The 26,647-nt window shown below is 33.0% G+C and overlaps 1 protein-coding gene across 3 annotated transcripts in view; it reads left to right on the top strand.

Annotated features, from left to right (window-relative positions):
* The window catches only part of LOC146538098 (uncharacterized), a 56,683-nt gene that overhangs the window by 10,609 nt on the left and 19,427 nt on the right, over nt 1-26,647 (top strand). For all 3 annotated transcript variants that reach the window (XM_085186195.1, XM_085186194.1, XM_085186197.1), the window contains exon 2: nt 13,282-13,405. In XM_085186195.1, coding sequence (XP_085042321.1) covers nt 13,282-13,405 — 124 coding nt within the window. The remainder of the gene's footprint in view (nt 1-13,281; nt 13,406-26,647) is intronic.

Here is a 26,647-nt window from a genome sequence, read left to right as displayed (position 1 = left end):
CAAAGTGCTCGTTTAACATGCTGATAGACAAATGGATTTTAACTATATACATACTTGTTTTATTTTTCCTTGTTTGTACAGCTTAAACAATTTGCACAATCAATGATAGGTTAATATTATTATAGTTTATTTTTATTCAACGCCGCCTCCCCACAAAACCGGTAGGGCGTAGTGACGTTAAGTAACACGATAATCGGTAAATAGAGCAAATGATATAGGATTATATTCCCCTCCCTATTGGATACGTTATTTGTGGTGCCACATCAATTGTTTATTGACAACGTCGACTTTTATGTAGAGACGTGTAAGGGACACCTTCAGTGTTGATGTACATGTACAGTCGTGTGAAACACGGTTTCTATTGTCCCCCCTCTTCTAAGTTGGCATGTTGTGATGACACGAAAAGTGCCAATATTTGTTCGAAGTATGGTTGTGGAATATTCGAAAATGTTTTGTATTTACTTAATAAGAAAATAGGTTGGTTTTTCTATATAATTAGTTATAATATAGTTAAATTACCTAACATAAGATTTTTTTAATAACAAAAAATTATAATATTTTATTACTTCATAATAACTCTATGCCTTGGCTTAATTGATCAATTAATTCTTTGACATTGTGTTACTTTAACGTGTTTCTATGAATATTATTATCATTACAAGCTGATATACTATTGTAGAATGTGAATATATTATAATTCTATTGCTATACGCCAATGTGCCATAGTAAGTGGTTGGTAGGTTGATAGGTACAGTATGGTTGACGAGTCGTGGTCGCTTTGAAGCTGTAGATTTGATTTAATATGATTGTTTTCTCTGGAAATTTGTGCTTCGCGTTGATACATTTCAACACTCAACACAGACATGACTTAATTAAAATATGAAGTGAATTGTCTTCTGCCTATCTTCTCCGCAATAATGTCATTATATTATTGGTTTTTTTTTAGCTTTACGTTGTGTCCCTACCACATATTTCCCTACCTCTATTCTCATTAAAACACTTCCGTTCTTTACTTTCCAAAATTAATTAGCCTCGTTACCAAAACGGGGAAAATGAAAATATTAAATGTTTTATTTCTCCGAACGGGGATCGAACCCAAACCTGCGCCACGACTGGCCTGGACATAAATATCTAAGATAAAAGAAAGTCTCTGAACAGTTTAAAGCAGTGGTGTAACGTAATGAGGCTAAACCTGTGTACAATACACACGTTGCTTGCTTAACGTAAGCTAATTTGAAAAAGTGTTAACTCGCACGTTTACATGTTTAATTTGTCCCACTAAATATGGATAAGTAATCTTTGGACTTACCTAACATTCATTATACAGTAGTATGCATAGTTAGTTATGTTGTTTTAGAAATAAAAACGGAAAATTTTCTTAATATCCTATATCTTATAAAACAAAGTCGCTTTTCGTGTCTGTCTGAACTTTCTAACTCTTCTTCTTCTAAACCACTCAACGGATTTTGATGCGGTTTTCACCATTAGGTCGAGTATTTCTCAGGGAAGGTTTATATATAGTTTATTATTTGTATATTCTTATGTAAATTAACATAAATACGATAAATGTGTCTAAAGTCCTACCCGTTGAGACACTTTCGCGCATGCGCTGCTTTAATGGTAAGTACTACATGAAAATAATGTACTGGAGTATTGTTCCTCTTAATAAGATCTACAAAAAAGTCCGCAAAAGCATATTTTTATCTTTTAAGGATAACGTGTAGTGATCATATTTCTGTCTAAAAATAGTAATTTCAATATATTTTTTATTGTGAGGGATATTTTTCTATAATGGTATTAATCCTTATCCTTTAAAATACTTTATTCATTTTCTACGTTAAACGAAGATAAAATTTGCTTTTTACGCTATTTCGAAATTGCGAATAGTTTTAGAGAAAAACGCATTTAATTGTTGACACATCACGTCGTTCACACATCAGCTGTGCCGACTCAAGTTTTACTTATCCCTTACTCTCACCATATAAATAAGTATATTAGTTACGTTGGCCATTTAACGTAGATCAGAAAACTGTCTTTTACTGTTTTTTCATTTTAATAAGTACTTTAGAAGTTGTTACAATATCAAAACATCCTTGCTGCGAAACGCGCCCCGCGACGTTTTGCTTATACAATCGCGTCATGAGCAGTCATCGGTGGTTCAGTGGTAGAATGCTCGCCTGCCACGCGGGCGGCCCGGGTTCGATTCCTGGCCAATGCATTCTATTTAATTTTCCTCACAGGCAGCCACGTAGTGCTTGCTTTTCATCAGGGACAGAATACCCTCTTCAGCATTAACCACAAGCTCGAAAAAAAGAACCCGCCCGCTATAGAGGCATAGCAACGAAGATTTAGATGCGTTTGCACGTATTGGATAATTGGAGTTGAATGTATTATTTCAGCGCGATATATTTGGTTTCATATTTTTTGTAGTAGTTATTAGTAGGTAGGCTTTTGTTTATAATTTCTTCCGTTTAAAAATAGTCATTTAAGTATATAAAAATAGTCATTTAAATATATTTTACTAAGTACTTGAAAAGATTAGTAGCATAGATTTAAAATTACGGTACCTACTAAAAAATCCTTGCCGAGTAAAACAATTGGAAAATCCTTATTGAAACTACGAAAATGCGGGTTGTATTAGGGTTTAATTAATTTTCACATTATCTTAAGTGCTTTGCAAACATACATTATATGAATAATCCAGTAGTAAAAGCGGGCGAAGCCGCAAGGGGGTCGCTAGTTAATCTATATATATAAAAGGACTTGTCCTCACTGACTGAGGTAAGACGCACGCACAGCCCTAACCGCCGATAGTAGAAACGTGAAAATTGGACAGATGTTTACTTTCGTAATCTGGACATCCACTAAGAAGGGATTTTGAAAAATTTTAACCCAAAAGGGGCGAAATAGGGGTTGAAAGTTTGTATGAAAAAAAATTTAAATCGGCACCGATTTTTATAAAATTTGAAATTTAGATTTTTAAAAGTATTTAAATGAACACGTGTTTCATCGTTTTCTAGAATTCTCCCCCTAAGGGTACAAATAAGGGGTTGAAAGTTTGTATAGAATTTTTTTTAAATCGGCACCAATTTTTATAAAATTTGGAATTCAGACTCTTAAAAGTATTTAATTGAACACATGTTTCATGTTTTCTTCAATTCTTCCCCTAAGGGTGCAAATAAGGGATTGAAAGTTTGTATAGAAAAATCTTTAAAACGCCACCGATTATTATAAAAATTTAAATATAGACTCTTAAAAATATTAATTTGAACATGTGTTTCATGGTTTTCTAGAATTCACCCCCTCAGGGTGCAAATAAGGGGATGAAAGTTTGTATGGAAAAATCTTTAAATCGCCACCGATTTTTATAAAATTTGAAATTTAGACTCTTAAAAATATTTCATTGAACATATGTTTCATGGTTTTCTAGAATTCACCCCCTAAGGGTGCAAATAAGGGATTGAAAGTTTGTATGGAAAAATCTTTAAATCGCCACCGATTTTTATAAAATTTGAAATTTAGACTTAAAAATATTTCATTGAACACATGTTTCATGGGTTATTAGAATTCACCCTTAAATACGCAAGCGAAGCTGCGCGCGTCCGCTAGTAGTCTATATTTGCTATATTCTTTTAAATTCGTTTTGTGACAGAGAGTATAGAATATTAACACTTAACTCTCTACATTTTATGTTCATTGCATATAACTATTGTTTTTTCATATATTGTACCTTGCGGGTGACGGAAGTCAACGTTCAGACTTCAGTATGAATAGATACCATAGTAAAGCAAACATGTTTGAAATCTCTCTTGAGTGATGTTTGAACTATGAACTATAAATTGAGGCCAGTCGTGGTGCAGGTTGTGTGGGTGTGACTGTAAAAATTACTGTTTGTGAGTTCGATCCCCACTCGAGGAAATGAAATATTTATTTAAATTTCATGGTGTCGATGCAAAGCGCGGCGTTGAGTTCTGCCTCTCAACAGTGCGTCCAGAATTCGGAGAAAAATGGGGAACGGAGTGTCTCAACAATAAGTTCCCTCTGTCTACCCTGCTAGCTGCGGGATACAACATGAAGCTGATTGATTTCAACCATAAATTCATTCAGGCGTACCAACTGCGCCTTTACAAAATCAGAATGAAAAAAGCAAAAAAAAAAAAACATAGACCCGCTTGTCAATAGGAGACTCGTTGTGTTTTAAAACAATAAAATATTAACAGCGACGACGGGACCAGACAAAGTGTCACGCGGAGCGTTAAGGTGTACCTACGCGAACTTTTAATAATTCCACTGTGTCGATCGACGAGCCAGATTGGTGTTATTGGTTTTGTTGTTTTGTATTGCATGTTTATTTTATTTAAGGTATAGGTAGGTAGAGGTAGAGATAGGTAGGTAGGTTTTTGTATGCGAATCTTCTTTTATTCATTTTTTACTTAACTTCCAACGTGTGTACATATTAAATGTTGATTTATGAGCTAAGTGTTTGATAGCGCTGTTTTCTTTGCTTTTCGTATTGTAATGTGAAATTTTATATATTTGAAAGTGAAGAAAGTTTATGGGTAGAGACGATTCCCATTGAAACTCCAAAATCTTGATAATTAATCTAAATTGTAGACTTTTCACTACTTGTAGTGATGCGACACATTGCTCAATGTTTCTCCCAGAGCGCGATTGAGGTTATCTCCATACTCATTATGCTTGACTCAACTCTTGTTATCTATATGATGATCCTGGCTTGCGGAGCTGTTACCTTCGCTATTGTTTCATTTTAACAACATGTCGCTTATGTTATGTGAGATTTTTGTATGGTAAGATGTGTATTCTAGGTCCTAATAGTTTTACATCCTCCATAAATTAAGATTGCAAGAACTTTACTTATTATTATGAAGTATTATTATTATCCAGTCAGTCTTCGCTCAGGGGCACCAATGTGTGACTGTAAACACAACTGGTTGTGAGTTCGGTCCGCACTTAAGCAAATGAAATATTTATTTAAATGTATATTTTTATTTCTTTGCTTTGGTGTCTAGATAAAGCTTGGTGTTGACTTTCTCCGCTCAATACGTAAAGCTTCTAGAGTTCGGCGAAAAATGGGTCTTAACACTAAATTCTCTCTGCCTGCCTGTTAATGTGTAAAAATTTGTTGTATAATTGTGAAAGTTAATGTAAGTGTTGCGTGTTTGCCGCGAAAGCGATAATACGACACACATATATCAATAATGTACATAATTATTATTTTGCGATTGCGTATTGAGTCACGAAAGGGTTTCCCGTAGTGACTCATTGTACCTACAGCAAACAATAAAATGTACATCAGACTGGGTACTAACGACACTCACGCGACTTGGCGTTCGCTTTCGTAGCTTCTATGTTACTTGGGCCACTTGATGGCTGATAGTGATCTGTATTTCCTATCAATATAAATAATATATTTATAGTAAATCATCATTGGTTAGTATCATCGTCATCGTACCTCCATTATAGTTGTTTGATCATTATTATATGATTGTGCCTACTCTCTAATTAGTGTTGATAAATTGTTTTTAGGATATAAATACGACTGGTCCCATATTTGACAGAAACTTGTATAATTTAAAAATATATGTAAATCCAGTTGCGGTAGAAAGTTGAGGCCAGTCGTGGCGCCCGAGTGTAGAGCCGACAGGCAATGCCTCCAGAATTCGGCGGAAAATGGTGAACGGAATGTCTTAACACTAGGTTCCTTTTATCTACCCTGCTGTGTGTGAGAAACAGTGTGAAATTGAACAAAAATGTAACATATATAGGTAGCCCATTAGTTCGTACTTTCATATAAAAACATTACGTGTTTAGTCGCGAAAATACCCCGTAGGTACTTTGCCTTATCGGATCAGGAAAGCCCTTTTATACATTTATTCCCTGGTATTACATGTAAGTTGTACTTATACTTGAGCTAAGTACCTATTAATATACCTACTTACAATTAAGTGTGATAACAGCCCAACTCTAAGAGGTCGCGGTGCCTTTTATGATGATTTTTTTTAACGTAAGGAAAGATTTACGAGTTCATTATATATAGGAAGCAAAAAATGGACCTCCCAAAAGCTACTTTAAATGTTGAAACATTTCACGGCCTAAAAAGGTATCGGCTCTTTGAGATAAGTAACCGATCATTGTTCCGATCGGGTCATTTTAACTCAAAAGAAATTATAATTATTATCCTTATATGGTATTACATTTTTAGTTGGCAGGCATTCGTTTGTTGTTTATGAATATATTTTAAGTGTTGAACACGATCGTTCGACTTTGAACTGGATAAGTTCCATGTTGTAAACACAAACAGATTAAATAATTTTAAGACTAGTCGTGGCGTAGGTTTTGGGTTCGAATCTCACTCGAGTAAATTAAATATTTAATATTTTTATTTCTTCTCTGTGGTAACAAGAAGAAGAAGTTGTGAAAAATGTGTTGTTGGGTGATCGCCACTCGACACGTAAAGCCTACAGAACGGAAATTGAGTAACGGAAGTATCTTAATGGGAGCGGAGTGTTTTAGCACTAGGTTCCTTTTGCCTGCTCTATGTGGGATGCAGCGTGAAGCTGAAAAAAGTATATGTATTCATAAACATTGTTTATAGGTATTCATATCTTGTTGCTTATTACAGAATGTTTGTTCTAGATGGTTGTCGAAAGTAAGTCCCCCAGATTAAAAGTCCGAATTATTGATGAAGTCAAGTAAGTAATTGTATTAGTTCATAAACTAATACAATTACCGTCTAAAGTAAATACATAATACAACTTTAAACTAACTTGATATTACTTAGAATAAAGCTAAACACAATTAATAATATTCAATTAACTTTAATTATTTGCTGTCACTGTAGTAACGAACAAAGTTCCAAACATATAATTAAACGAACACAATTCAATAAAGAAAACTAAAGAGGGGCCAACTTTTCGTTTGACATTTTACACGATCTGCCCAAACACCAAGTCGTCGACCCTTTTTGTAGTGAAGAATCCTCAACTTTATATTTCAAGTGTACTGAGCTGGCCCAATCGGGGGGTCCATTTGAGAGCGGTGACGTCACATCGATGGTACGCTCAAGCGCGAGCTACAAATTGAGCTTTTATTTATTCATGCGAGGGGAGTTTTGATATGGGTCGGGGTCGTTCGATAAAGGACGTTAGCCCATCAAAGGCCTCACCCGTGTCTAAAGATCCGCCGCGAATATCAATCAGCAAGTATGTCACGGTCCCTTTTACATAATGATAATGTTGTGAGAGTTTAGCAATAATTGCTGTGATGCTGTTGACAGTTTTCCAATAATTTAATCGTCGTCGTGCTGGGTTGTTTTGTACGCCTATTTAGAATATTATATTGTGTTATTTTGTTATTTTTGGATTAATAATGTCTTAAACATTCGCATCTAATGTGGTTTTAAATTGTATTTTTTTAAATATAACATTGTATTAACAGGATTGAAGTTCCTATATATTATCCTAACAGATGTTTACTTGATGAACTGGATATTCATTTAAAGTTTAAAACTTATATCTATAATAGAAATTTTAATGCTCCTTCAAATGTCAAACAAGAACGTAATTTGTAGCTTTTCACACGTCTATAAGTAATTTGTGGAAACAATACAAATCTCTTGTTAAACCTAATTTTGTATGGATTTAACTGAATCTTGATTCGTCAATGTACCCACTGCAGTTGATGTTGGCTTAGCGCCAAAGTATTTCAGCCATTATACTATGCCTCGCCCGTAGAGCACAAAGGAAATGAGATCAATCACCGGGCCAGCTCCACATTTCATAGATCTATTATATGACAACCACGTCGTATTCTATTTGCTTCATACTAACGGTATACAATATCATTCGTTTTATTCGTATTTTGGACAATTGTGTTTCTAAGAAGGATTAAATTAAGAGGTTCTATTATAGAGAGAGTTAAAGATTTAAAAATTTAGATATAAATGAAAATATATAGTTTGTGAGTTGTGTTGTTGTTAATAAAACAATGCACGAAATAAACACCAGAAAGTTATACAATGTTTTTGATCGATGTAATGGTAATTGTATTCCTCTGTATATAATCGTTTCTACTTTAAATTTGTAATTAATTGTTCATTATCTCACTATTAAATCTCTTTATTACAGTTTATGTATATTTATGTATGTAGTCGCCTTGTTCTTATATACTTGTATCGTAATACCAGTAAGTACTATTTTCTATTATTATTATTTTTAAAATTAATGTATGAAACATACAGTTTTATATATGAAAAATATTATATCAACATAAAACTAATTGAACCATTTCAATATTAATATATTTCACACGTTCTTTTCGGATTACGCAAAACAAAGTTTCAAGTCTCTTAGACAAGTGTTGCAACGCTATACACAATTTATGAGGTTACATGTGGCCTCCCCAACAGGTGGTCAGTTGTTTGCTATTATTAGAAATAATAACTGTTTACAACTTAATCTTATGTTAATACTGCTAGATGTGTGTTGAACTAGTAATTTTCCAAGGAAACTAAGTAATGTATTCAATATTAGTATGCAAAGAGCAAGATCAATCTATTAATAAACTAAACGTTTTATTAGTACTTGCTCGTATTCAGATATTAATTCTTTGAATATCAAACCAAAATGTAAGTATAAATGGTTTGTTGTGTCTTGTTTGTTCTAATTTGCTATAATACAATGTGACAGTACATACATAATAACGGGTTTGTCTTCTGTTGGTTTAGAATTATACTACCTAATTGTAGTTTATCTTGTTAACAATTATGCTTTAGTTAAATGTAATAACTATTAAATTATTTTGTATCTGTTGTTATGGGAATGTTACGATATTATAAATTACATGTATTATTTAAATAAACTATTACAATATGATTTATGGATATCCTTGTTCATATCTCAATATCTGTGTAATGTAAATATTTATTTAGTACACAAACGGTTTCGTCTAAAATATTAAAAGCACTTATAAAGTCTTCATTTATAAAATAAAAAACTTATTAAATTCGTAAATAATCTAGAATCATTATGAATAATAACATCAAAGTAATTTACATAAACATCAAGATAACAATATAAAATAGTATAATATTCTATTTGTATACAACATAATGAGTAATTATTTATATATAAGGTTAAGGGAAAAAAATAATAATGAGAATAGATAAATAAGGCTGACAAGGATGTCTGGCCTCAAAGTATTAACCTATAATGAGTCTTAAAAAAAAGAATGTAAGTATTTATTAGCGATATTCCTTAAGATATCTCAATGCAAGTGGAATAAAAAAAAACTCAGTATATTTTTAGACTGTTATTAATGGATAACTCGTACGTCTGCGTATAATGTACAGGCTATTTTATAAAACGACTATTATTTATTATTTCTACTTTGTTAAAGTAGATGCTTAAAATTTATACAATTACAGCAACAAAATGTTTCATATTAAAACGCTTAAAATAGTCTAGGTTATAATATCGTTCTATCCATCAAGGACACCGGTCGACAGATGTTCGTAATTGCTTAAGCATTTCTTGTTTCTGTCGACTCTTGTTTTACTTGGAACCATCAGTTTGAATCATCGATTACAATAGTTCATTTATTCGTGTTTAATATCTGAGAAATTATGCGAACAGGAAAATGTGCAAATATTCTGGAAAATCATAAACATTAGCTATACTACGTTTTTTTAGTATAGACTATGATTTATGATTTCATACTTTAATTTATTTATTTATATCTTTCTCTATATTTCTCCGTCATTTGCCTCACTCTATATGACGCATACAAAAGGTTAGCAGAGAGAACCTAGTATTAAGACATTTCGTTCCCCACTTTGAAATTAATAAATAGTAATTAATTCCCCGAGTTAGAATCGATCCCACAACCGTCGCGTTCACAGTCGCACGTTTGTGCCCCTGCGCCATGACGGCCTCCGTTAATAAACCTAATAATTGATGTCAAAATTTATATGGTGCCTTCAAAAGTTTCCCCACAGCTGGTAAATTAAAATGCATGGCTACCTACTGGCAAATTGATTATGGTAATGTCGTATTAATGGAACTGACGCTTACTTAGTAGCCAGTGTAACACGTTTCACATTAATCATATGTTATTTTCTGTTTAAAACTTATAAATTGGCCCTATGGCGGAAACAAAGCGATATAGCCGCGTGCAAGGTGTAAAAGGGTTCGCGTGTTAAATAATTATTATCGGCAGCTGTCTATGTAGGTAGGTAGGTAGGTACCTACAAGTTCCCCCCAAAAATGCAAAAAAGTAAATTTCACCAGGTACGCCGACCGACCGCGAACACGCATACAGTGGTCGAATCCGCAATAAAAAGTAAACAGAATAAAAAAAAATGGCAAACATATCTTTTTTTTTGTGGTCGCGGCTCAGCTTTATAGTGTCGCAGACCGTGAACAATCACTGGAGTTATCATATCCAGTGTTTGTGATAGAGGGCATAGAGATATGATAGAGGAGAGGAAGAAATGAGTGTCTCTATGCTTTTAGTAAAGATAGAGTTATATATTTGTATATCTGCAAAATTTTTATAATTCAATAAATAATTTTATTAGTTTAACTTAATAGGAGACCAATTTATATTTAAGTTGAAAAGTACATTTCAAAAGAAATTGCCAAGATAGGTACCTCGTTAAGCTTTTATGTAGAATATCAATATAAAAAGTTTTCTCTTTACACTCGAGTCGCTCTAAAGGAAAACAAATTGCTTACATAATGAAGTCAAAAATGCAAGAGATAAAGGCAAATAGGGTTCGAAAACCAATTAACTGTTATTGAGTGACCGGGCAGCAGTCAGTTGATCACAGGACCTCAACACGGTTGACTAGGAGCTTTGCGCCGTTCCCTTTCAGCAAATACGCTTTCAATCGCTTGTACGAGTCACTGCTTCTCACCCCTCCGCTTACACTATATTAATTAGAAACCACCTCCAATATTCCATATTAAATGTGATCTGCTGTGAGCGTAATGAAGGCAACTCTTAAATTTATCTCAATAATCGTGAAATAACAAGGGCCAGTCGTGGCGCAGCGGTTGAAGTGTGTATTTGTTGTCGACTGGTCGTGGGTTCGATCCCCACTCGAGGTAATGAAATGTTTATTTATATTTTAATTTCTTCGCTCTGGTTGTGATTTCGGCGGAAAGTGGGGAACGGAGTGTCTGCACACTAGATTCCCTCTGCCTACCCTGCTGTGTGCGGGATACAACGTGATGAAAGTGACAACGTGACACATTTATATTTAGAATCATGAACAAGTCGAGTTCATTATAATGAGATGGTAATGATACGTCACCATGATTTGTAAAAAAACTCACTCTACTCACTTTTAAAAGTAAATGTTATAAAATCGCATCAGACAAAATGTCAGGTTCCATTATGATAAAATAAGTCGTCCTTTTTAAATCAGCAACGAGAAGCTCGTTCGGCTTAATGTCAGTTATTATCTTCCTTTTTGTAAATGGTATCCTTTAATATATAATAACTTTATAATTTACACTTTATTATCCTTGTAACCGCAATGACAAGTTTTTGTTACATAAATATATATTAATGATAAACGAACCCATTATGTATTTATGGTTACGTAACTGGGTGTCATCTTTTATTGCCTTTTTCTTTTTTTTTGTATCTCATATATAATCTTTTGCTTGTGAATCAAGAAAACAAATTAATATGAATAGCTTGTAAAAGTTAAATTTAATGTTACGGCCAGATATTTTTAGAGTGCAAATATCCAGAAAAATACTTTTCAACCCGAAACTATCCCGTACATTTTGAACGAAGAAATACCTCTTAAATATTTATCGTGACTTGAGTAAAAAATAATGTAGTGTCGGAATATGTGAGCACACGTAATCTTGATTCTCTTTTTCGATCGACTCACTTAAAACATGTTTTGAGATGAAGACTGGCGTGATGTAGGAGTTTTTTGCTATGTATGGTACTTAAATAGGATATCTATATTTATCTAATAGTAAAAAATCCTTGCAAAGTGTGCTCTTGTAACTTTTAAATAATGCAATGTGGGTTTTAATGTAGTTTCCACTAGTGGACGGAGGGATTCGAGAGGAAGGTGTTAGTTATGCAGTGATTGTTTATTATGCACTGATGAGTGGTGGTGGTGAGACCAATAGCTGTTGTGAAAATTATTAATTCCCTGTGTAGAAAATTTTGATATAACCACAATATATTTTTCAAAATACAACCACCGTGAGCATAGTTATTCCAACATAAAATAGATAGAACTTAAAAAAAATAGACTTTAGAACGGTAGTGTAGAGGTCTCTGCCACTGAGACACTAAGTTTTAATGTAATGTCTCTAGTAAGTACTGGTATTTCCATTCAATATAGTGATCCATGTTCACATATTCGACGATGGGTTTTAGTAAAAACCTGTGCATGGGTAAGCCAACCCTTAGGAAATTGCTTTGCATATAATCGTCGCACTAATCTTGCAATTCCATCAGCTCTCCCATACATAAATATTGAGCATTAGTAAATGCTGCCATTTTGCAATGCCAATAACAATTACAAAAACCTCAAAGCAATTAAAACCACAAGCAATGTTAATCACAAACAAGTCTAATAGAAACAATAGAATATCATTGCGTATGTCAAAACAAAAACTTCTTGTTTTGAATTGAATTTCTAAAATAATCAAACATCTTTAAGGAAATTGCTATAATATAAACTTAAGGTATAATATAAAATTGTGCAGTCAGGTTTATTGTTTTTTTTTTTATAATTACTTCTAGTGCATGAATGTGTGAAATGAAAGGTGCCTTTGTTCAAATATAGTCATGAATCGATAAAACGGGTGATTATGGGTATAGGCAAAGAAAACGTATTAGCATCTTTTTAAATAAAATATTCATTTATTTAATTTATGCCCTGATGATATTTAGATACAATTGCAGTCGATTGCATTTTGAAGTTTTTATTCAATTTTGCAATATTCAAGTCATTTGTAGATATCGATAGGTTTTTCAATACAACAGCATATCTTAATTATTATACTTATTTATAAAAACATTATTACGAATATAGGAAAACATATATAGCAAAAAATATTTATATTGTTATTGAATAAGAATGACTAATATGTACCACAAATATAGGTACGTACTATGCATGTAATCATGAATGAATTGTAATGTTTACAAAGCAGTTGTATTAAATAACATTGTTATGTAAAATAGTTTAAAAAAAAAAATTAAAATGGACGCGTTTTCTTCTAGCCCCAGTGGAACGGCGTTGAGTAACCTCGCCCAGCTCCGGGAGTACTTGCAAACGACGGGCACTTGTAAGTGCGGCCTGCCGTGCCCGCTGAGACCAGAGACTGCCTTTAGTTTCGACCCCAAGGTGAGTTTTATTTACTTCACCCGCTTTAAGTTTGTCGGCAACATTTTAAATGTTTTTCAAGATTAATAATAAAACGATGCATTTCTCGCGTTGGTTATTTTTACTTCTTAAATGTTATTGCCAAGAAAAGAATCTATAAGTAATGATGACTATAACTTAAGACAGTTTGTTGAACATCCAATTGACGAGATAGAAAAAGTGGACCCTAAGAGAGACATGCGAATATGTTGCCTTATAAACTACATATTTAGCTCGTTCGGTCGGGCTACTTTTTCCGTTATGGGAATCATTTGGCAGAGCCGGTTACAGATAATATCGCTTTTTGTAGATGCAACGATGATGTCTCCGAGACCAATATTATCGTTTGTAATCATTTAAACAAAAAAAAAAGCTATCATTATGTTAATACTGTCATTGATACTAAATTTATTTTCGTGTTTTTTAAATCAACGATTTTATGATTAATGCATGATGATGTAAAATCGTGATATGTTGCTCAATGGAAACCGGTTCTTAACATTCTTCAGTTTATCACTAAGTGATAAACTTTAATTTTTAAAAGCTATTTATAAAACTAACAATCATATAAATTTGTACGAATTAATTTAAATGAACTGAAATCGAATAGATAACAACTTATTAAAGTTAATTGTGCCAGAATAAAAGCAATATCTTTCTTTTTATAGCGAAATGGCAGACTATATTTTTCTTCTCGTTACTTCTAGGCTTAAGACGTCAGTCGGTAAAAACATTCGTTTCGTCCGAATTAACAACGCCTTTTGAAAAGCAATTACCATTTCATTTAGTGTACTCGTACATTTTGAATATTGTATTTTTTTCATTTTTGGCTGTCAATCAATTTTTCGTTGTTTATTTTTATATGCTTGGACAAAAGCTGGTAATTAATGGCCGTATGCGTTTTTTTTTTTTTGAGATATTTCAGTGAGATAGTATCGAAACATGTTGTGGATATAAGTAATGTGAACAATGCAAGTACCTACAATGTGAAAGTAAACACGTTTTGGTTCGTTTACGACAAACATTCGGTATTGTTTTTGTGTTGAAACTCAGAGATGATCAAGTCGTTCTTCTGAATAGGTTGAAAATTACATCTATTGTGTTTTTGAGCTACAAAATGCTTAAAAGCTACGAATAAAAGAATTGTATTGTATTGAAGCTACGAAATGTTGTATCTGTAAATAGTGTCTATTGTATGCGTGACGTGAATCACGTAGCTTCTGTTTACTTCGCGTTTTTGCGTTATATGTACCTGGTCTATATAGATCAATAGCTATCATCTCTCCTTTAAGAGCATTGTAGTGTCCGAATATTGCACTGTGTGAATTTTACACAATTTCAATATTCTTCTTCTTAGTACAAGCATTCAGCTTAGAAAATTCAGATCATATTTTGCCAGTATTTTAGCACGTTGACTGCGGCATCATTGCCTTATTCAAGTCGTCGTATGAACAGGTGAATGGACATTTGGGGCATGAGATTTGGATATTTTAAATATTATAAATACTTAGCTGTTGGTTACTATAATGTGCCAATAAAAATACTGCTCGCTGACTAAGGATCCTAAAGTAATTGTGCCAAAAAAAATTTACAATTGATTTTATATATTTCTTTCACACAGTCCACTGCAACATATGTATGCCTTTTTTAACATTGTTATAGTGTAGTTACTACATTGTTATAAAATAAATGTAGCATAAACCTACCATACAGTACTCGAACATTATGAAAAAAGTACCTACCAATACATTTACATTTGTTCATCTCTGGTCTTCTATTATTTTTATTTTGCATATCGTCGTTTTTATTATTTACGAATTTCTTTTATTTAGATACAAAAAAGTCTGTTAATATCTTTTTATTACAAGTAATTTTAATGTAAATATATATTATAGGAATTGGTTTACACATTATATAATAATTAACATGCATATTTCACTAAACATACAGTATGTCTATGACGACTTTATATTAGACCAGTATTGTACACATGTCTACGATAGATCTCGGCGACAGAACATCGTCATCATCATTCCGTATAGTTATTCAGAGCACACCCATTGCCTAACAAGTGAGTCGTTATATCTTGCCCCACTTTGTTTACTGTGGGTCTCACTTTGCAAAACGTACGCGTTCTGTTTGCTTTGATAATCTTACAAAAAACATGTTTGGCACCCTCTTTTTAGATTTTGACTTTTTACATCATTTTATATAATCTTTAACGGTCTTTTTAATGATAAAATAATTTTGTGTTTTGCACATATTATTACCACCAATGGTTTTATTTTATTATTTTCCTATTACTTTGTCTTTGTGAAGTAATATTATGTTTTACAAGTATTGGTGTGAAAATGCAAACATGAAATATTCTCATAAATTTCAATTTATACTAAAACCTTTGACAGACAGAAGTTTATTCGTGAATTTATCTTTATTGACAGCTAGCAAGTTTCAAACGGTGTAACAGCTATGTTGCATGCAATACAAATTTGCATCCAACTAAAATTCCGTCTCGTTCGTCCGTGCGATTCAATAAAGGTGATGCTTGCATAGTCCCTTGCTACGGACAAGTTAATTCTGTCAAAGCTGCGACCTCCTCGCCTTGCCTTTGTGTGCACTTGAAATGTACAAATTGCGCCGCGGCCGTCGGGGGGAGGTCGCTGCCCCCGACACCCCCTCGCCCGCTCTCATCGATTCCTCTTTGTTCCGAGCATTCCGTCTTGAAATGCACTCGGCGAGATCTCGATTTCAGATTCAGCAACATCGAATCGATTCACCGGTATCTCTTTTACATCTTGTCGTTGATGGATAGAATTCCGTAGCGCAACTTGGTACTTGAGTGTAGTTGAGATTCAGATCACGAGGCTTCAAATGAATCTGCAAACATTCTTTTGATTTTTTTTTGTTCAGAATTGGTTCTTATTTTTCTCTTTTGAACTTTATTACAAGTGTTTTCATTTAAAATTTTAAAAGCTTATTGCATTACTTTAATATGAATTTTTACTTATTTGTTTATAACATGAGAGATTATATTAACAAGACATCCGTTGTACCAAATTCCAATATTATAATTACTAAAATATGAATAGATAAATATTTTAAGAATGTTTGGTATAAAGTATTTTACATTAGCATAATGATATTGATAATGGTCGTGGATTTTTCTTTCATTTGATTTAATTATAATAATATTAATATGATTCAACTAGTTATTAATGTCTGTGACATTAACTTATCATAAAACTGGCTTATAACAATTCATATAAATTCATATATTTATTTTAGTGTGTTGTACTACAAAATTACGTATTGCCGAAATGATTGGTCGTGGTATAGGCACAGTCGTGAGGCTGTCGTAGATCAGACGCTGTCGGCGATATCATCGCAGCCACACGTTTGAATACTTGGACGTTTATGGACCATTACTTCGTTGTTTACGAGAAAGGAATCTATGCCTTATGTGCCTCTCTACAATCGCCTCAATAAAAATAATACCTATATTTTTCTTTCTAGCATTGTACGGGTCGTGATCTCTCTTAAATTTTACAATGATAGGTATCTGCGAACGGTCTGTATTGTTGCCGTTCCAATTCTTTGTTGCCTTAAAGGTCTGATGTTTCCGCGTGGCAACATGAATTTCAAGTGACATTTAACAGATCGATCGAGGTCAACAGTTTTGATTGTTCCTCGTGATAAAGCTCCAACAATATTTCGTCTAGGCTTAAATACAAATGGAGCATAATACTTTCTAAATATAGTACCAATGTACTGTATCGATTTATCGTTAGACATTATGCTTCACGAACTTTGAATGACTAAAATACAGCAACCACTTAAATTTATGATTGTATAATAAATAAGAGAAATTTCTCTTAACGAAATCTGTATATAACTAGCTCAAAACAAGTATTTAAAGATGCCGAATGGATTTCTAAACTACTGATGGCGACTTTCTCATAGTGTGAGGTGAAAGTGGCAACGGGCAAGTAGAATACGGTGGACCACGATGCCGTGTTTTAACCGTGTATTATAACGCTTATAACTTCGCATTAAGAACTATATTGGTATGGCGGACGTTTTGTTGAACGTTACCATCAGATATGAGCCTAGTTTAAAATAATAACGGGAAGGATGTTGTATGCTATTATATTTCAAATGAGTATATTATATTTTTTTTAAAAGTTAAAGTATTTTGTAATGACAATATGAAACGTATTTGTGTGTATGTAACAATATGATTTACTCCATTAAAATGATAATAATTCTATAAAATCTATAAAATCGTTTGAATACGTTGACTGACATATTTTTTTATGTGATTTCCTATCTCATATTGTGACTTTTAGTTACAAAAAAATGTTAGTTTTTTTGTTTTTGTTTGTTATCTAGTCTTTCCTCGTTCGTTCCATGACCCGGGTTCATTACTTTATCCTGCCCTGAAGTGGGATTTTTAGTTTATTATTTTCACGCATTTACCGTGCTGTATTGTATAGGTATACTAGTTAGGAAGGGAGAACATAGAGATAAGTTATTCCTTTCGCCATATTATAAAGCTAATTAATTATAAAGGTATTACGTGCTTGATAGCGGAAATCATGCTAACAGGTACAAAAGAAAATTGTTTTAAAAATAAACATTTTCCAGAGCGTGAAAATGAATCCTTAACCATCGCTCCTAATTTTTTTTATAAAATTTGTGGTTTTTTATGTCTTATCTTATAGTATTTTTAGAGACAGAAACTATTTTTTATTTAGCCTACTGTCACACCTATTCTAAATGTGGTTATTAAAGTATTTTTTAAATTTGCTGTATTTTAAATTTATCCTGTATAAATTTGGAATTTGGAAACTGGAATTGTCAGCGCCACTTTAAATGAAACCACAGTTTTAACTACTATAAGACGTTTACAATTACAACAACGGCGCTCCTAGTCTAAAAGTAAATCCACGTTTTCTCACAATGCAATAGAAATTCAATGTCCACAGCTAAAATACAATAATATTAAAGCTGTATCTACATACAATTTACCAGGCGTCTGTTACACAAGTCAACACGCCGCACGCCACAATAAAATGTGCCCAGAGACAGTTGGTGCGACACGCTTCGCCAATTCGATGTGCCGATAGGGCTCCGATCCGGCTTACACTATATCGTATGGTGTAGGTGCCAGGTACACCTTTGTTTATTGACCATTGTAAGATCTCCTACTACCGACGACGCCCGAATGGAATGGCCACCATATACAATGTGCCCATATCGCATGCGAACAGCTCCTTTAGATAGGTGAATTCAATGGGTTTTCGAGGAGTTGAGGTGAATTGTGAATTATGTATATATCTACTTGTGATGCAACTGGTGTGTCTGTTATTTTTGTGCTAGGTTTGTGTGTAGTGCTATTTTTTTTGTTGTTTTTTCGTATTTTTTTTCTACAATAATAAAAAGCAGGGTAGACATAGGCAACCTAGAGTTAAAACACTCCGTTCCACATTTTCCGCCAAATTTTCTAGGCATTGCGTGTTGAGTGGCGGATTTCAACTCTCAACTTATTTAGATATTGATAATTATACCACTTAACATATCTTGACAATATTAAATTTAAACTGTGTAAGTAATATAAATATTCTCATGTTTCGTAAAATGTAATTGGAACGATCGTTTTGTACGTTTTCGGGCATTAAACATTTAGCGGCCGCATATGTTTACGGACTCGACCTGAATACTGATTACCCGGGGGGAAGAGTCCAACCAATGGGACCACTTATCTTCCACAACAAGATAATTGTTACGGTTTGAGCTAATATATAAATCGAGTATTAGCACCTTTGGCTGTTGAATACTTCCAGTATGTAATTATTTTAAGACATTGTTTTTTAAGGTAAAAAGAAACATATTATTGAAATAAATCGCTACAATTGAGGAAAAAGTGGTACTTTTTTGGAGTACTGTTGTTTTGCATTCATTGAAAACTTAAAATGATAATTTTATAAAATAATTTTTAGTTTATCTGTTTTATTAAAATTTTTAATCAGAACACGTACAATAATATTTTAAAACATCTGTATTGAAGCAAGCTTAACCTTATTATACACAAATTGGTTCTTTCCTTGCGGCGCGTCCGTACAATTACAATGTCAATAAGATGATATTTGAGGCCAGTCGTGGCGGATACAAGCGGGTACAAGCGTGCGACTGGAAAAGCGACAGGTTGTGAGTTCGATTTCAACTCTAGGAAAAAAATATTTAATATTATAATGTCTTTGTTTTAGTGTCGAGGAAAAGCGCGACATTGCCTCTGGATTTTAGCGGAAAATGGATAATGGAGTGTGTTAACACTAGGTTCCCTTTGCTTACCTTGCTGAGTGCGGGAGACCACCGAGCCAAGTCCATCACATTACAGTAAATGACTGACTATTTTAACAAAGTTTGGGAGTTGTCTAGGTCGGTCCTCGCCTCTTAATGAGTGCGGGCCGCATGTACATACCGGTTTGGCACCAATAAACGTCACCATTAATTAGTGGAAAGCGCTCGACGACGAGCCGGACAAATTGCACAACATTCGTCACACGTTACGCCGATATGAGGGTTTTTAGTGATCTTTAAATTGGTTTTGATTGGATTTTGTAGTTTTGAATTATGTATTTACATAACTGACATTTCGAATAAAACTATACTATGTTTTTGTTAAATGTACTACATGTTTGATTGTAAACATATAAAATATATTTTGTCAACTTTACTCTTTATCCCATATGTAACAGTAATAGTAATTAAATATCGAGATATTCTGTCCTTTACCTATGTAACATCTCGCTGTATATTTCTGTACATATATTTTATAAATTATCCTAAAAATTTAAATTGCAATTTTAAGCAAATAAATTATAGACAAATCAATTCCTCGTTAATCGTTGTACACTTTCTGCACATTCAAAAACATTGTACGTCGGTGTTTGTCGAAGAAAAGTAAAAAAAAATTCAACTTCCTTCCAGTGGGAATCAAACTCACGTCCAGCCGGAAATATTCCACCTGCGTCTTTATTAAGAAATGTTCTTTTTTTTTCTTCACATTCTCTACACACCTCTTTCACTTCCTCCACTGTCATTTACCTCTTTATACAAGGTCTACGGGGTTCGTATTACTTTTATGAGACCTTTCTCGAGTATTATCCGGTACCGTGTTTTCAAGGTCAACGGAGGTTGCCCCTTTGCCACTCTTGTTACTCATTTTTGCTTTATAAATCTCTTTCAATTATTCCCTCGCCATGGCCAAACCACCACGTTCTTCATTCTCTCTGTGACATCCTAGTATTTGCCCTTCTATTAATTGTGTCAGCTATTAGCAAATAATCTAAAAATAATAAATTATTCTTCTTCTTTTGCCTTCTAATTCTCCGAAACTCTATCACCTTAGGCTATAATTAGCAAATTAGTAAATACGAGAGAATTATTATTATTAATTACTATAGAATTGAGCTAAATTAATTTGTTTAATACATTGTGTACTTTGAATATTGTTATTATGTAATTGTCATTACGTATTGAGAATTGTATAAATACAATGTTATTCTATTTTGATATCGAGCTCACAATGGCTGGATGGAGGGTGGTCGTAAATAATAATTACTCCGCTGTCATCCATTAAAATTACTTGTTTTGATGTTCAAATTTAATGGTCTTTGTTACATATACGAGTATATTATGACTAAACTTCTACGTTTAATATATCCATGATATCAGGAATATCTCTGTTGATTTAATATCTTTAGATATTTTTACAAATATTTAAGTATTCTGTAGCTTAGTAGAATTGAATGTTTTGTATTTGTTAGTCAAAAGGAGTGTGTTCGTTTAGCATACTATTGCTCATCGAAAAGCGATTCTTTACTTCTCATATTTTGATTTATAACACTATATATAACATATATAACATAACTAATACCCACCATTGTTTTAGTTCCAATAGAATGTCGAACTCATATATCAATATCGACATAGCTCACATTATAATGATGTACCTAATGTACACTTAACGTCAAATATTTCACAATTGAATGCAAATATATGAAGAAACGGTGACGCAAATTGGACGTTTAAACCAATTTATAGACCAAACACTGTTCGATATGCAAAACAATGAATAATTCAGGGACGAAATGTACCTATTAATTAGTGGATGGTCATTAGGGTGTCACGCTCAAAGCGGGGCGTGTCGTCCTACGTCCATCAAGCTGATTGTTTCTATATAATGAGCGTTACGTAACGAACACATTGTCGTACTGTCCTGTCTGTCAGTCAGTCAGTCAGCTTGCCTTACTCATTTTATGTGGTTGATTTTAGTTGATCGGTGAATAAGTAATTAATAATTAGTTAGTTCATTTATTGATGATTAAGTTTAACAGCCTGAAAGGTTTAACAGGTTCTCATTCGGATTTTATAATAACACTCTTGACATAACCAAACTTAAAGAAACTATATAACATATATATAATAGTCTAAATTTTAGTGATTTAATATTGCAGATCCGTCTACCAGTCGAGAAAGGCCTCTTCCAATCTTTTCAATCATGCTCGTTCCTGAACAACTCTGTGCCACATATTTTCTGCTAATCGTCTGATATCATCATCTCATCTTTTTTGAGGTCTTGGGTCAGATAGTCACTCTTTTACTCCACTTGTCTTAACCTTGCAGTATGTGCCCTGCCGATCGACATTTAAGTCTTCTAATTTTCGCTGTAATATCAATAGCCTTTATCTTGTTTTTAATTACATTCTATCGAATTGTAATATAGTTTGTAAAAACAAATCGTTAAAAATGTATAAATATATTTGAACTCTGTAACCATATTTACATAAAAAATCCAATTTTGATAAATTAAATACAAACAAATATAAGAATTTTAGATAGGTATATTCTTCAACGGACGTCGTTGCTTCCAAGTATTACAAGGCCGAAGCGAGTCACTATGAATTATGAAACCGCACATATATTATTATCTTGTATTTTTTTTCGCGCTAACAATATAAGTAATATTATGTTTGCTCTTGACACTTGCATGGTTCATAGGATTCTGCCAAGTCATGCGTTAACCCTTAATTGAAATGTTTTCAATGTACCAATACTTATAATTATTATAGTTTTAAATAAGTTTATTAATTTGTTGCCTGAATTCAGTGGAAAATGGGGAACGGAAGTGTCTTAATGGGAACAGACTATCTTAACACTACGTTCCCAGGTTCCTTCTGCCTACCTTGCTATGTGCGAGATACAGTGTGATGATAAATAAATTATTTTTTATGTGTGTGTGTGTGTCATGAAAAAGACAACTAAATAAGAGTGATATATATAAAGTAATATCCTATATAAGTCGCACTTCTCTGAACCAAGACTTTTTTTGTGCCTTAGTATTTATTATTATTATTTTTTTTGTCATATTAAAAGTGTGCTGTTTTTCCAAATAATTATCATCTAATATAATCTTTGGCATCACCTTATAAATAGCAAGTACAATTATTAACTTCTTTCCCTTTGTATTTATACGATTTATATCCAGTAAAAAAAATATAACATAAGAGGTACTCGGGTCGCGGGACTCCTGTAACTGATATAGGTAACTAACTGCCTCTTTTGTTCGTAGCGGTTGTATAACTGGAAAATTATTTTTATTCTGTCTCTTCGTATATATTAAATCGTTTTATTTTTCTCGAATTATGATTTTTTATTTTATTAATTTTTATTTGATCTTATTAAATTAAGTATTCATTGTTTGTTGTTGTTAAACTGATCAAACCGCATTACACCCAACGACTTGAGTATATTATAATATATTCGATTACAATGCTAACTTTTAAATATTAGTACTTTTAAATAGATTTTTAACGGTTTGAGATTATTAAAAGGTTTAAAGATATTTATATTTTTTACAAGAATTATCTGTTAGTTAATTTGGTTACCCGTTTCTTATGTTTAGTTAAGATAAGTTATCGTTACAATTACTCATTGCATGTTTTAGCACTCTTGTGGAGATTAATTTACTGTATAATATAAAAGTATAAATTCTTATACTTAAAATAGAATAAGAAAGTACCTATAAGTAGAGGTCGTTGTGCAGGGTTGCAAAGTTGTGACTGTAACGCGATGGTTATGGCTTCGATACCCCCAGTTCTGCCACTCAACACGCAATGCCTCGTAAATTCGGCGGAAAGTAGGGAACGGAGTGACCAAGACCATTCGTTCCCATTGTTGAGTGGCAAAACTTAACGCCGCGTTTTGTCTTCGTTACCAGATCGAGAAAACATTAAATATTTCATTTACTCGAATAGGAATCGAACCTACAGAATGTCGCGTTTACAGTCGCACGCTTCTGACTTTGCGCCACGGCTGGCCTCGTAACACATAATTTATTTTACAATATTCTTTATTGTTATAACGGCTTATTATCCGGCAAATTTAATTTTACATTGTTGTCAGGATTTCACTTTATAAGGCGACAAAATAAAAATGCACCTCGTTAAATGTAAGATGTTGAGGTCCAATAAACCTTCGCATCGGCTTCCTGTCAGTTGATTTTAAAAGAACAAACATATCATGTAAACTCTGCGCACCACAAAATAAGAATCGTTTCGGTTTGCATTTGTTATTTAATAATAAAGCGACTGAATCACACTGCAGTATTTTTTAATTCTTACTTGTACTTTCCCAACTTTGCAAATAATAAAAGGAGGTGTTTCCTCCTCTTTTGAATTATTACGTTGGGGGTCAACGAACTAGTGTCATTTCATAAGGTTTCGTGGCAACTATGAACCCTTATAAGTACTGCATATTTTCATGAGCGCGGGTCACCGTTTCTAAGAAGCCCTCAACCCCTTTTGTGAGTTAAGCGTATTTGCAACATAAACCTATCGGGTCTATTATTTACTGTATAATAATAGTATGCGTATATCTAAGAAATGACTGAGCAGTGCCCTTTTGCTCTGTAATTATTTCTTTTATATTAATTATAGTATATTTAAAACGTAGTAATTTACACCTAGCTATTGTACTCTGCTATAATTGTCTAGGTCTGTTATAAAAAAATATAAATTTATTACATTTAGATATATTTTCCTACTAGTATTCATTCAAACTGCGTATATTGTTTGTTTTAATAAAGAAACTGTTCAACCGCGTAATTCAAAGCAACGACTCAATTTGTAAAGCAGAAAGAAAAGAAAAAAACAAGTAAACATAACATTCGCAGGGTACTCACAGTGCCACAATAACATTGTGGGGATAAGTAAGTAATTTGAAGGAGTGGAGGTGTGAGGACGCGGGGAAACCACAATGCCGTTAAAGTGAGCTTCGTAATGCTAAAGTGTAACCGGCGTTTACGGCAGTCTTGTCTGTAAACGGTGCAAATTGTAGTTTTACACCTTTTACTAGGTTTAGAATGTGGTGGGTATTGATTAGAAGTGACGTGTTGGGGTTTTTGGGGGGTTTGGTACAATTTTTTTCTACAGGCATTATTGATTGATTGATATTTTTCGTAGATATTTTTGTCATTTTGTAATAATTGTTATTATCTGATAAATGATTAACTTTTTTAAGGTAAACCTGTATTTTATTACTCAATAATTTTATTTATAAACTATCATTTACTTAACTGCGCCTTCGCCTCGTGATCAAATTGAAAAGGAAGTGACTGTGAGTTGTGTATGCGCATGACATCATTTAGGTACCCAAAACAGTACTGTGGGTTACATTGATATAATATTAATAGGCTACCGTCATAATTGGACTTTGAGATTTTTTAAATTTCAACCGATAGTTTCTGAGATTAGCGCGTTCAAACAAATGTTCCACCAATATAAATTTACACAGCACACAATCAGCACAGGTATTAGACATACCATTTCCACAATATATTTAGACAGTAGAGAATGGCGTGGCAATTTGTGTGTGCAGCCATGCACAGGGGGGCGCCCATCCGTAATGGATGACGAACGCAATCACACTTCCAACGGCACATCTGCGTGTCCTGCGTTTTGCGTATATACCTATTGGATGCGTTTGATCTGTCGAAATGGATGTCTTTTTATATATTTTAAATTTATTTTGTAAGTTATTTAAACAGAGTCTACTTAGACTCGGGTTAATTAATATTTTTTAATTAGGTATATTAGTTTTCCTGCTATGGTAAAACATATCACCGCGTTATTATCATCATCAGATGTTAAATAGGAATTCCGACAGAACACACAAAACGAAGTGTCTTGTCACTACAGAAAAAAAAGTTGTTATGTTAATAGAAGAAAAATATTCTTTATAACGACTATTGATACGAATATTCTAAACAATAATTATATGAAAATGAAACATCGACGAATTTCATTATAAATTTTAATCAAGAAAATTGAATTATTAACATTAATTTAATCCTATATTCTTGAATTTATAAGCCTATTACCCCAATACCAATTTGTATATAATTAATCTAGAAACACTGGGCGTTTACTATTGAAGCAATTTTAGTAATAGGCGGATTAGTAATCGGCTGGTATCGTGAGACTCATTTTCCTTAATTTACTTTTAAAAATAAGGCCAGTCGTGGCGCATGGGCACAAGCGTGCGATTGTAAACGCGACAGGTTGTGAGTTCGATTCCCACTCAAGTTAATGAAATATATATTTTCATTTTCTTCACTCTGGTAACTGGCAGTTTGAATTCTGCCATTGAAGACATAATCCATCCATAATTCCGCGGGAAGCGGGGCACGGAAATGTCTTAAAGGTTTAACACAAGGTTTTCAGGTTGTTTACTCTGATAGTGTGTGATTCAGCGTAAAATTAAAAAAAGAGAATATGATTTCTTTGGGTGTAACTCATTTAAATTGAATACTAATTTATAACTACCGGTTTACTTTGAACGCAAGTTTTAAAAAAGATATAGTATAGTTTATATAAAACCATAAATATTTAAATGTTAATTAATATACCTAATGAGGATTTTTTAGAAATTTATAACACTTGTATGCTAATTAATAAAACCATGTTTTAAACTGTTTGATATTTGAAGTGTGAATCACAAATATTTGAAATTATTATGTAAAATTGCATATTAATGCTAATTAAGCAATTGTGGTATTGGGTTTTGCCACTTTACACGCTGTGTTCGAGTTCGAAAATTGGGGAAAAATAAAATTATCATAGATGAGTGATAATCAAGATTTTTATTAATTTATAGAGTATA

The sequence above is a fragment of the Heliconius melpomene genome, chromosome 6 (assembly GCF_056956725.1).
Source record: "Heliconius melpomene rosina isolate 202511_hmr_F chromosome 6, ASM5695672v1, whole genome shotgun sequence".
In the NCBI taxonomy this organism is placed as follows: Eukaryota; Metazoa; Arthropoda; class Insecta; order Lepidoptera; family Nymphalidae; genus Heliconius; species Heliconius melpomene.
Note: the sequence above shows the minus strand (reverse complement) of the source record. Positions and strands in the feature narration are given on the sequence as shown.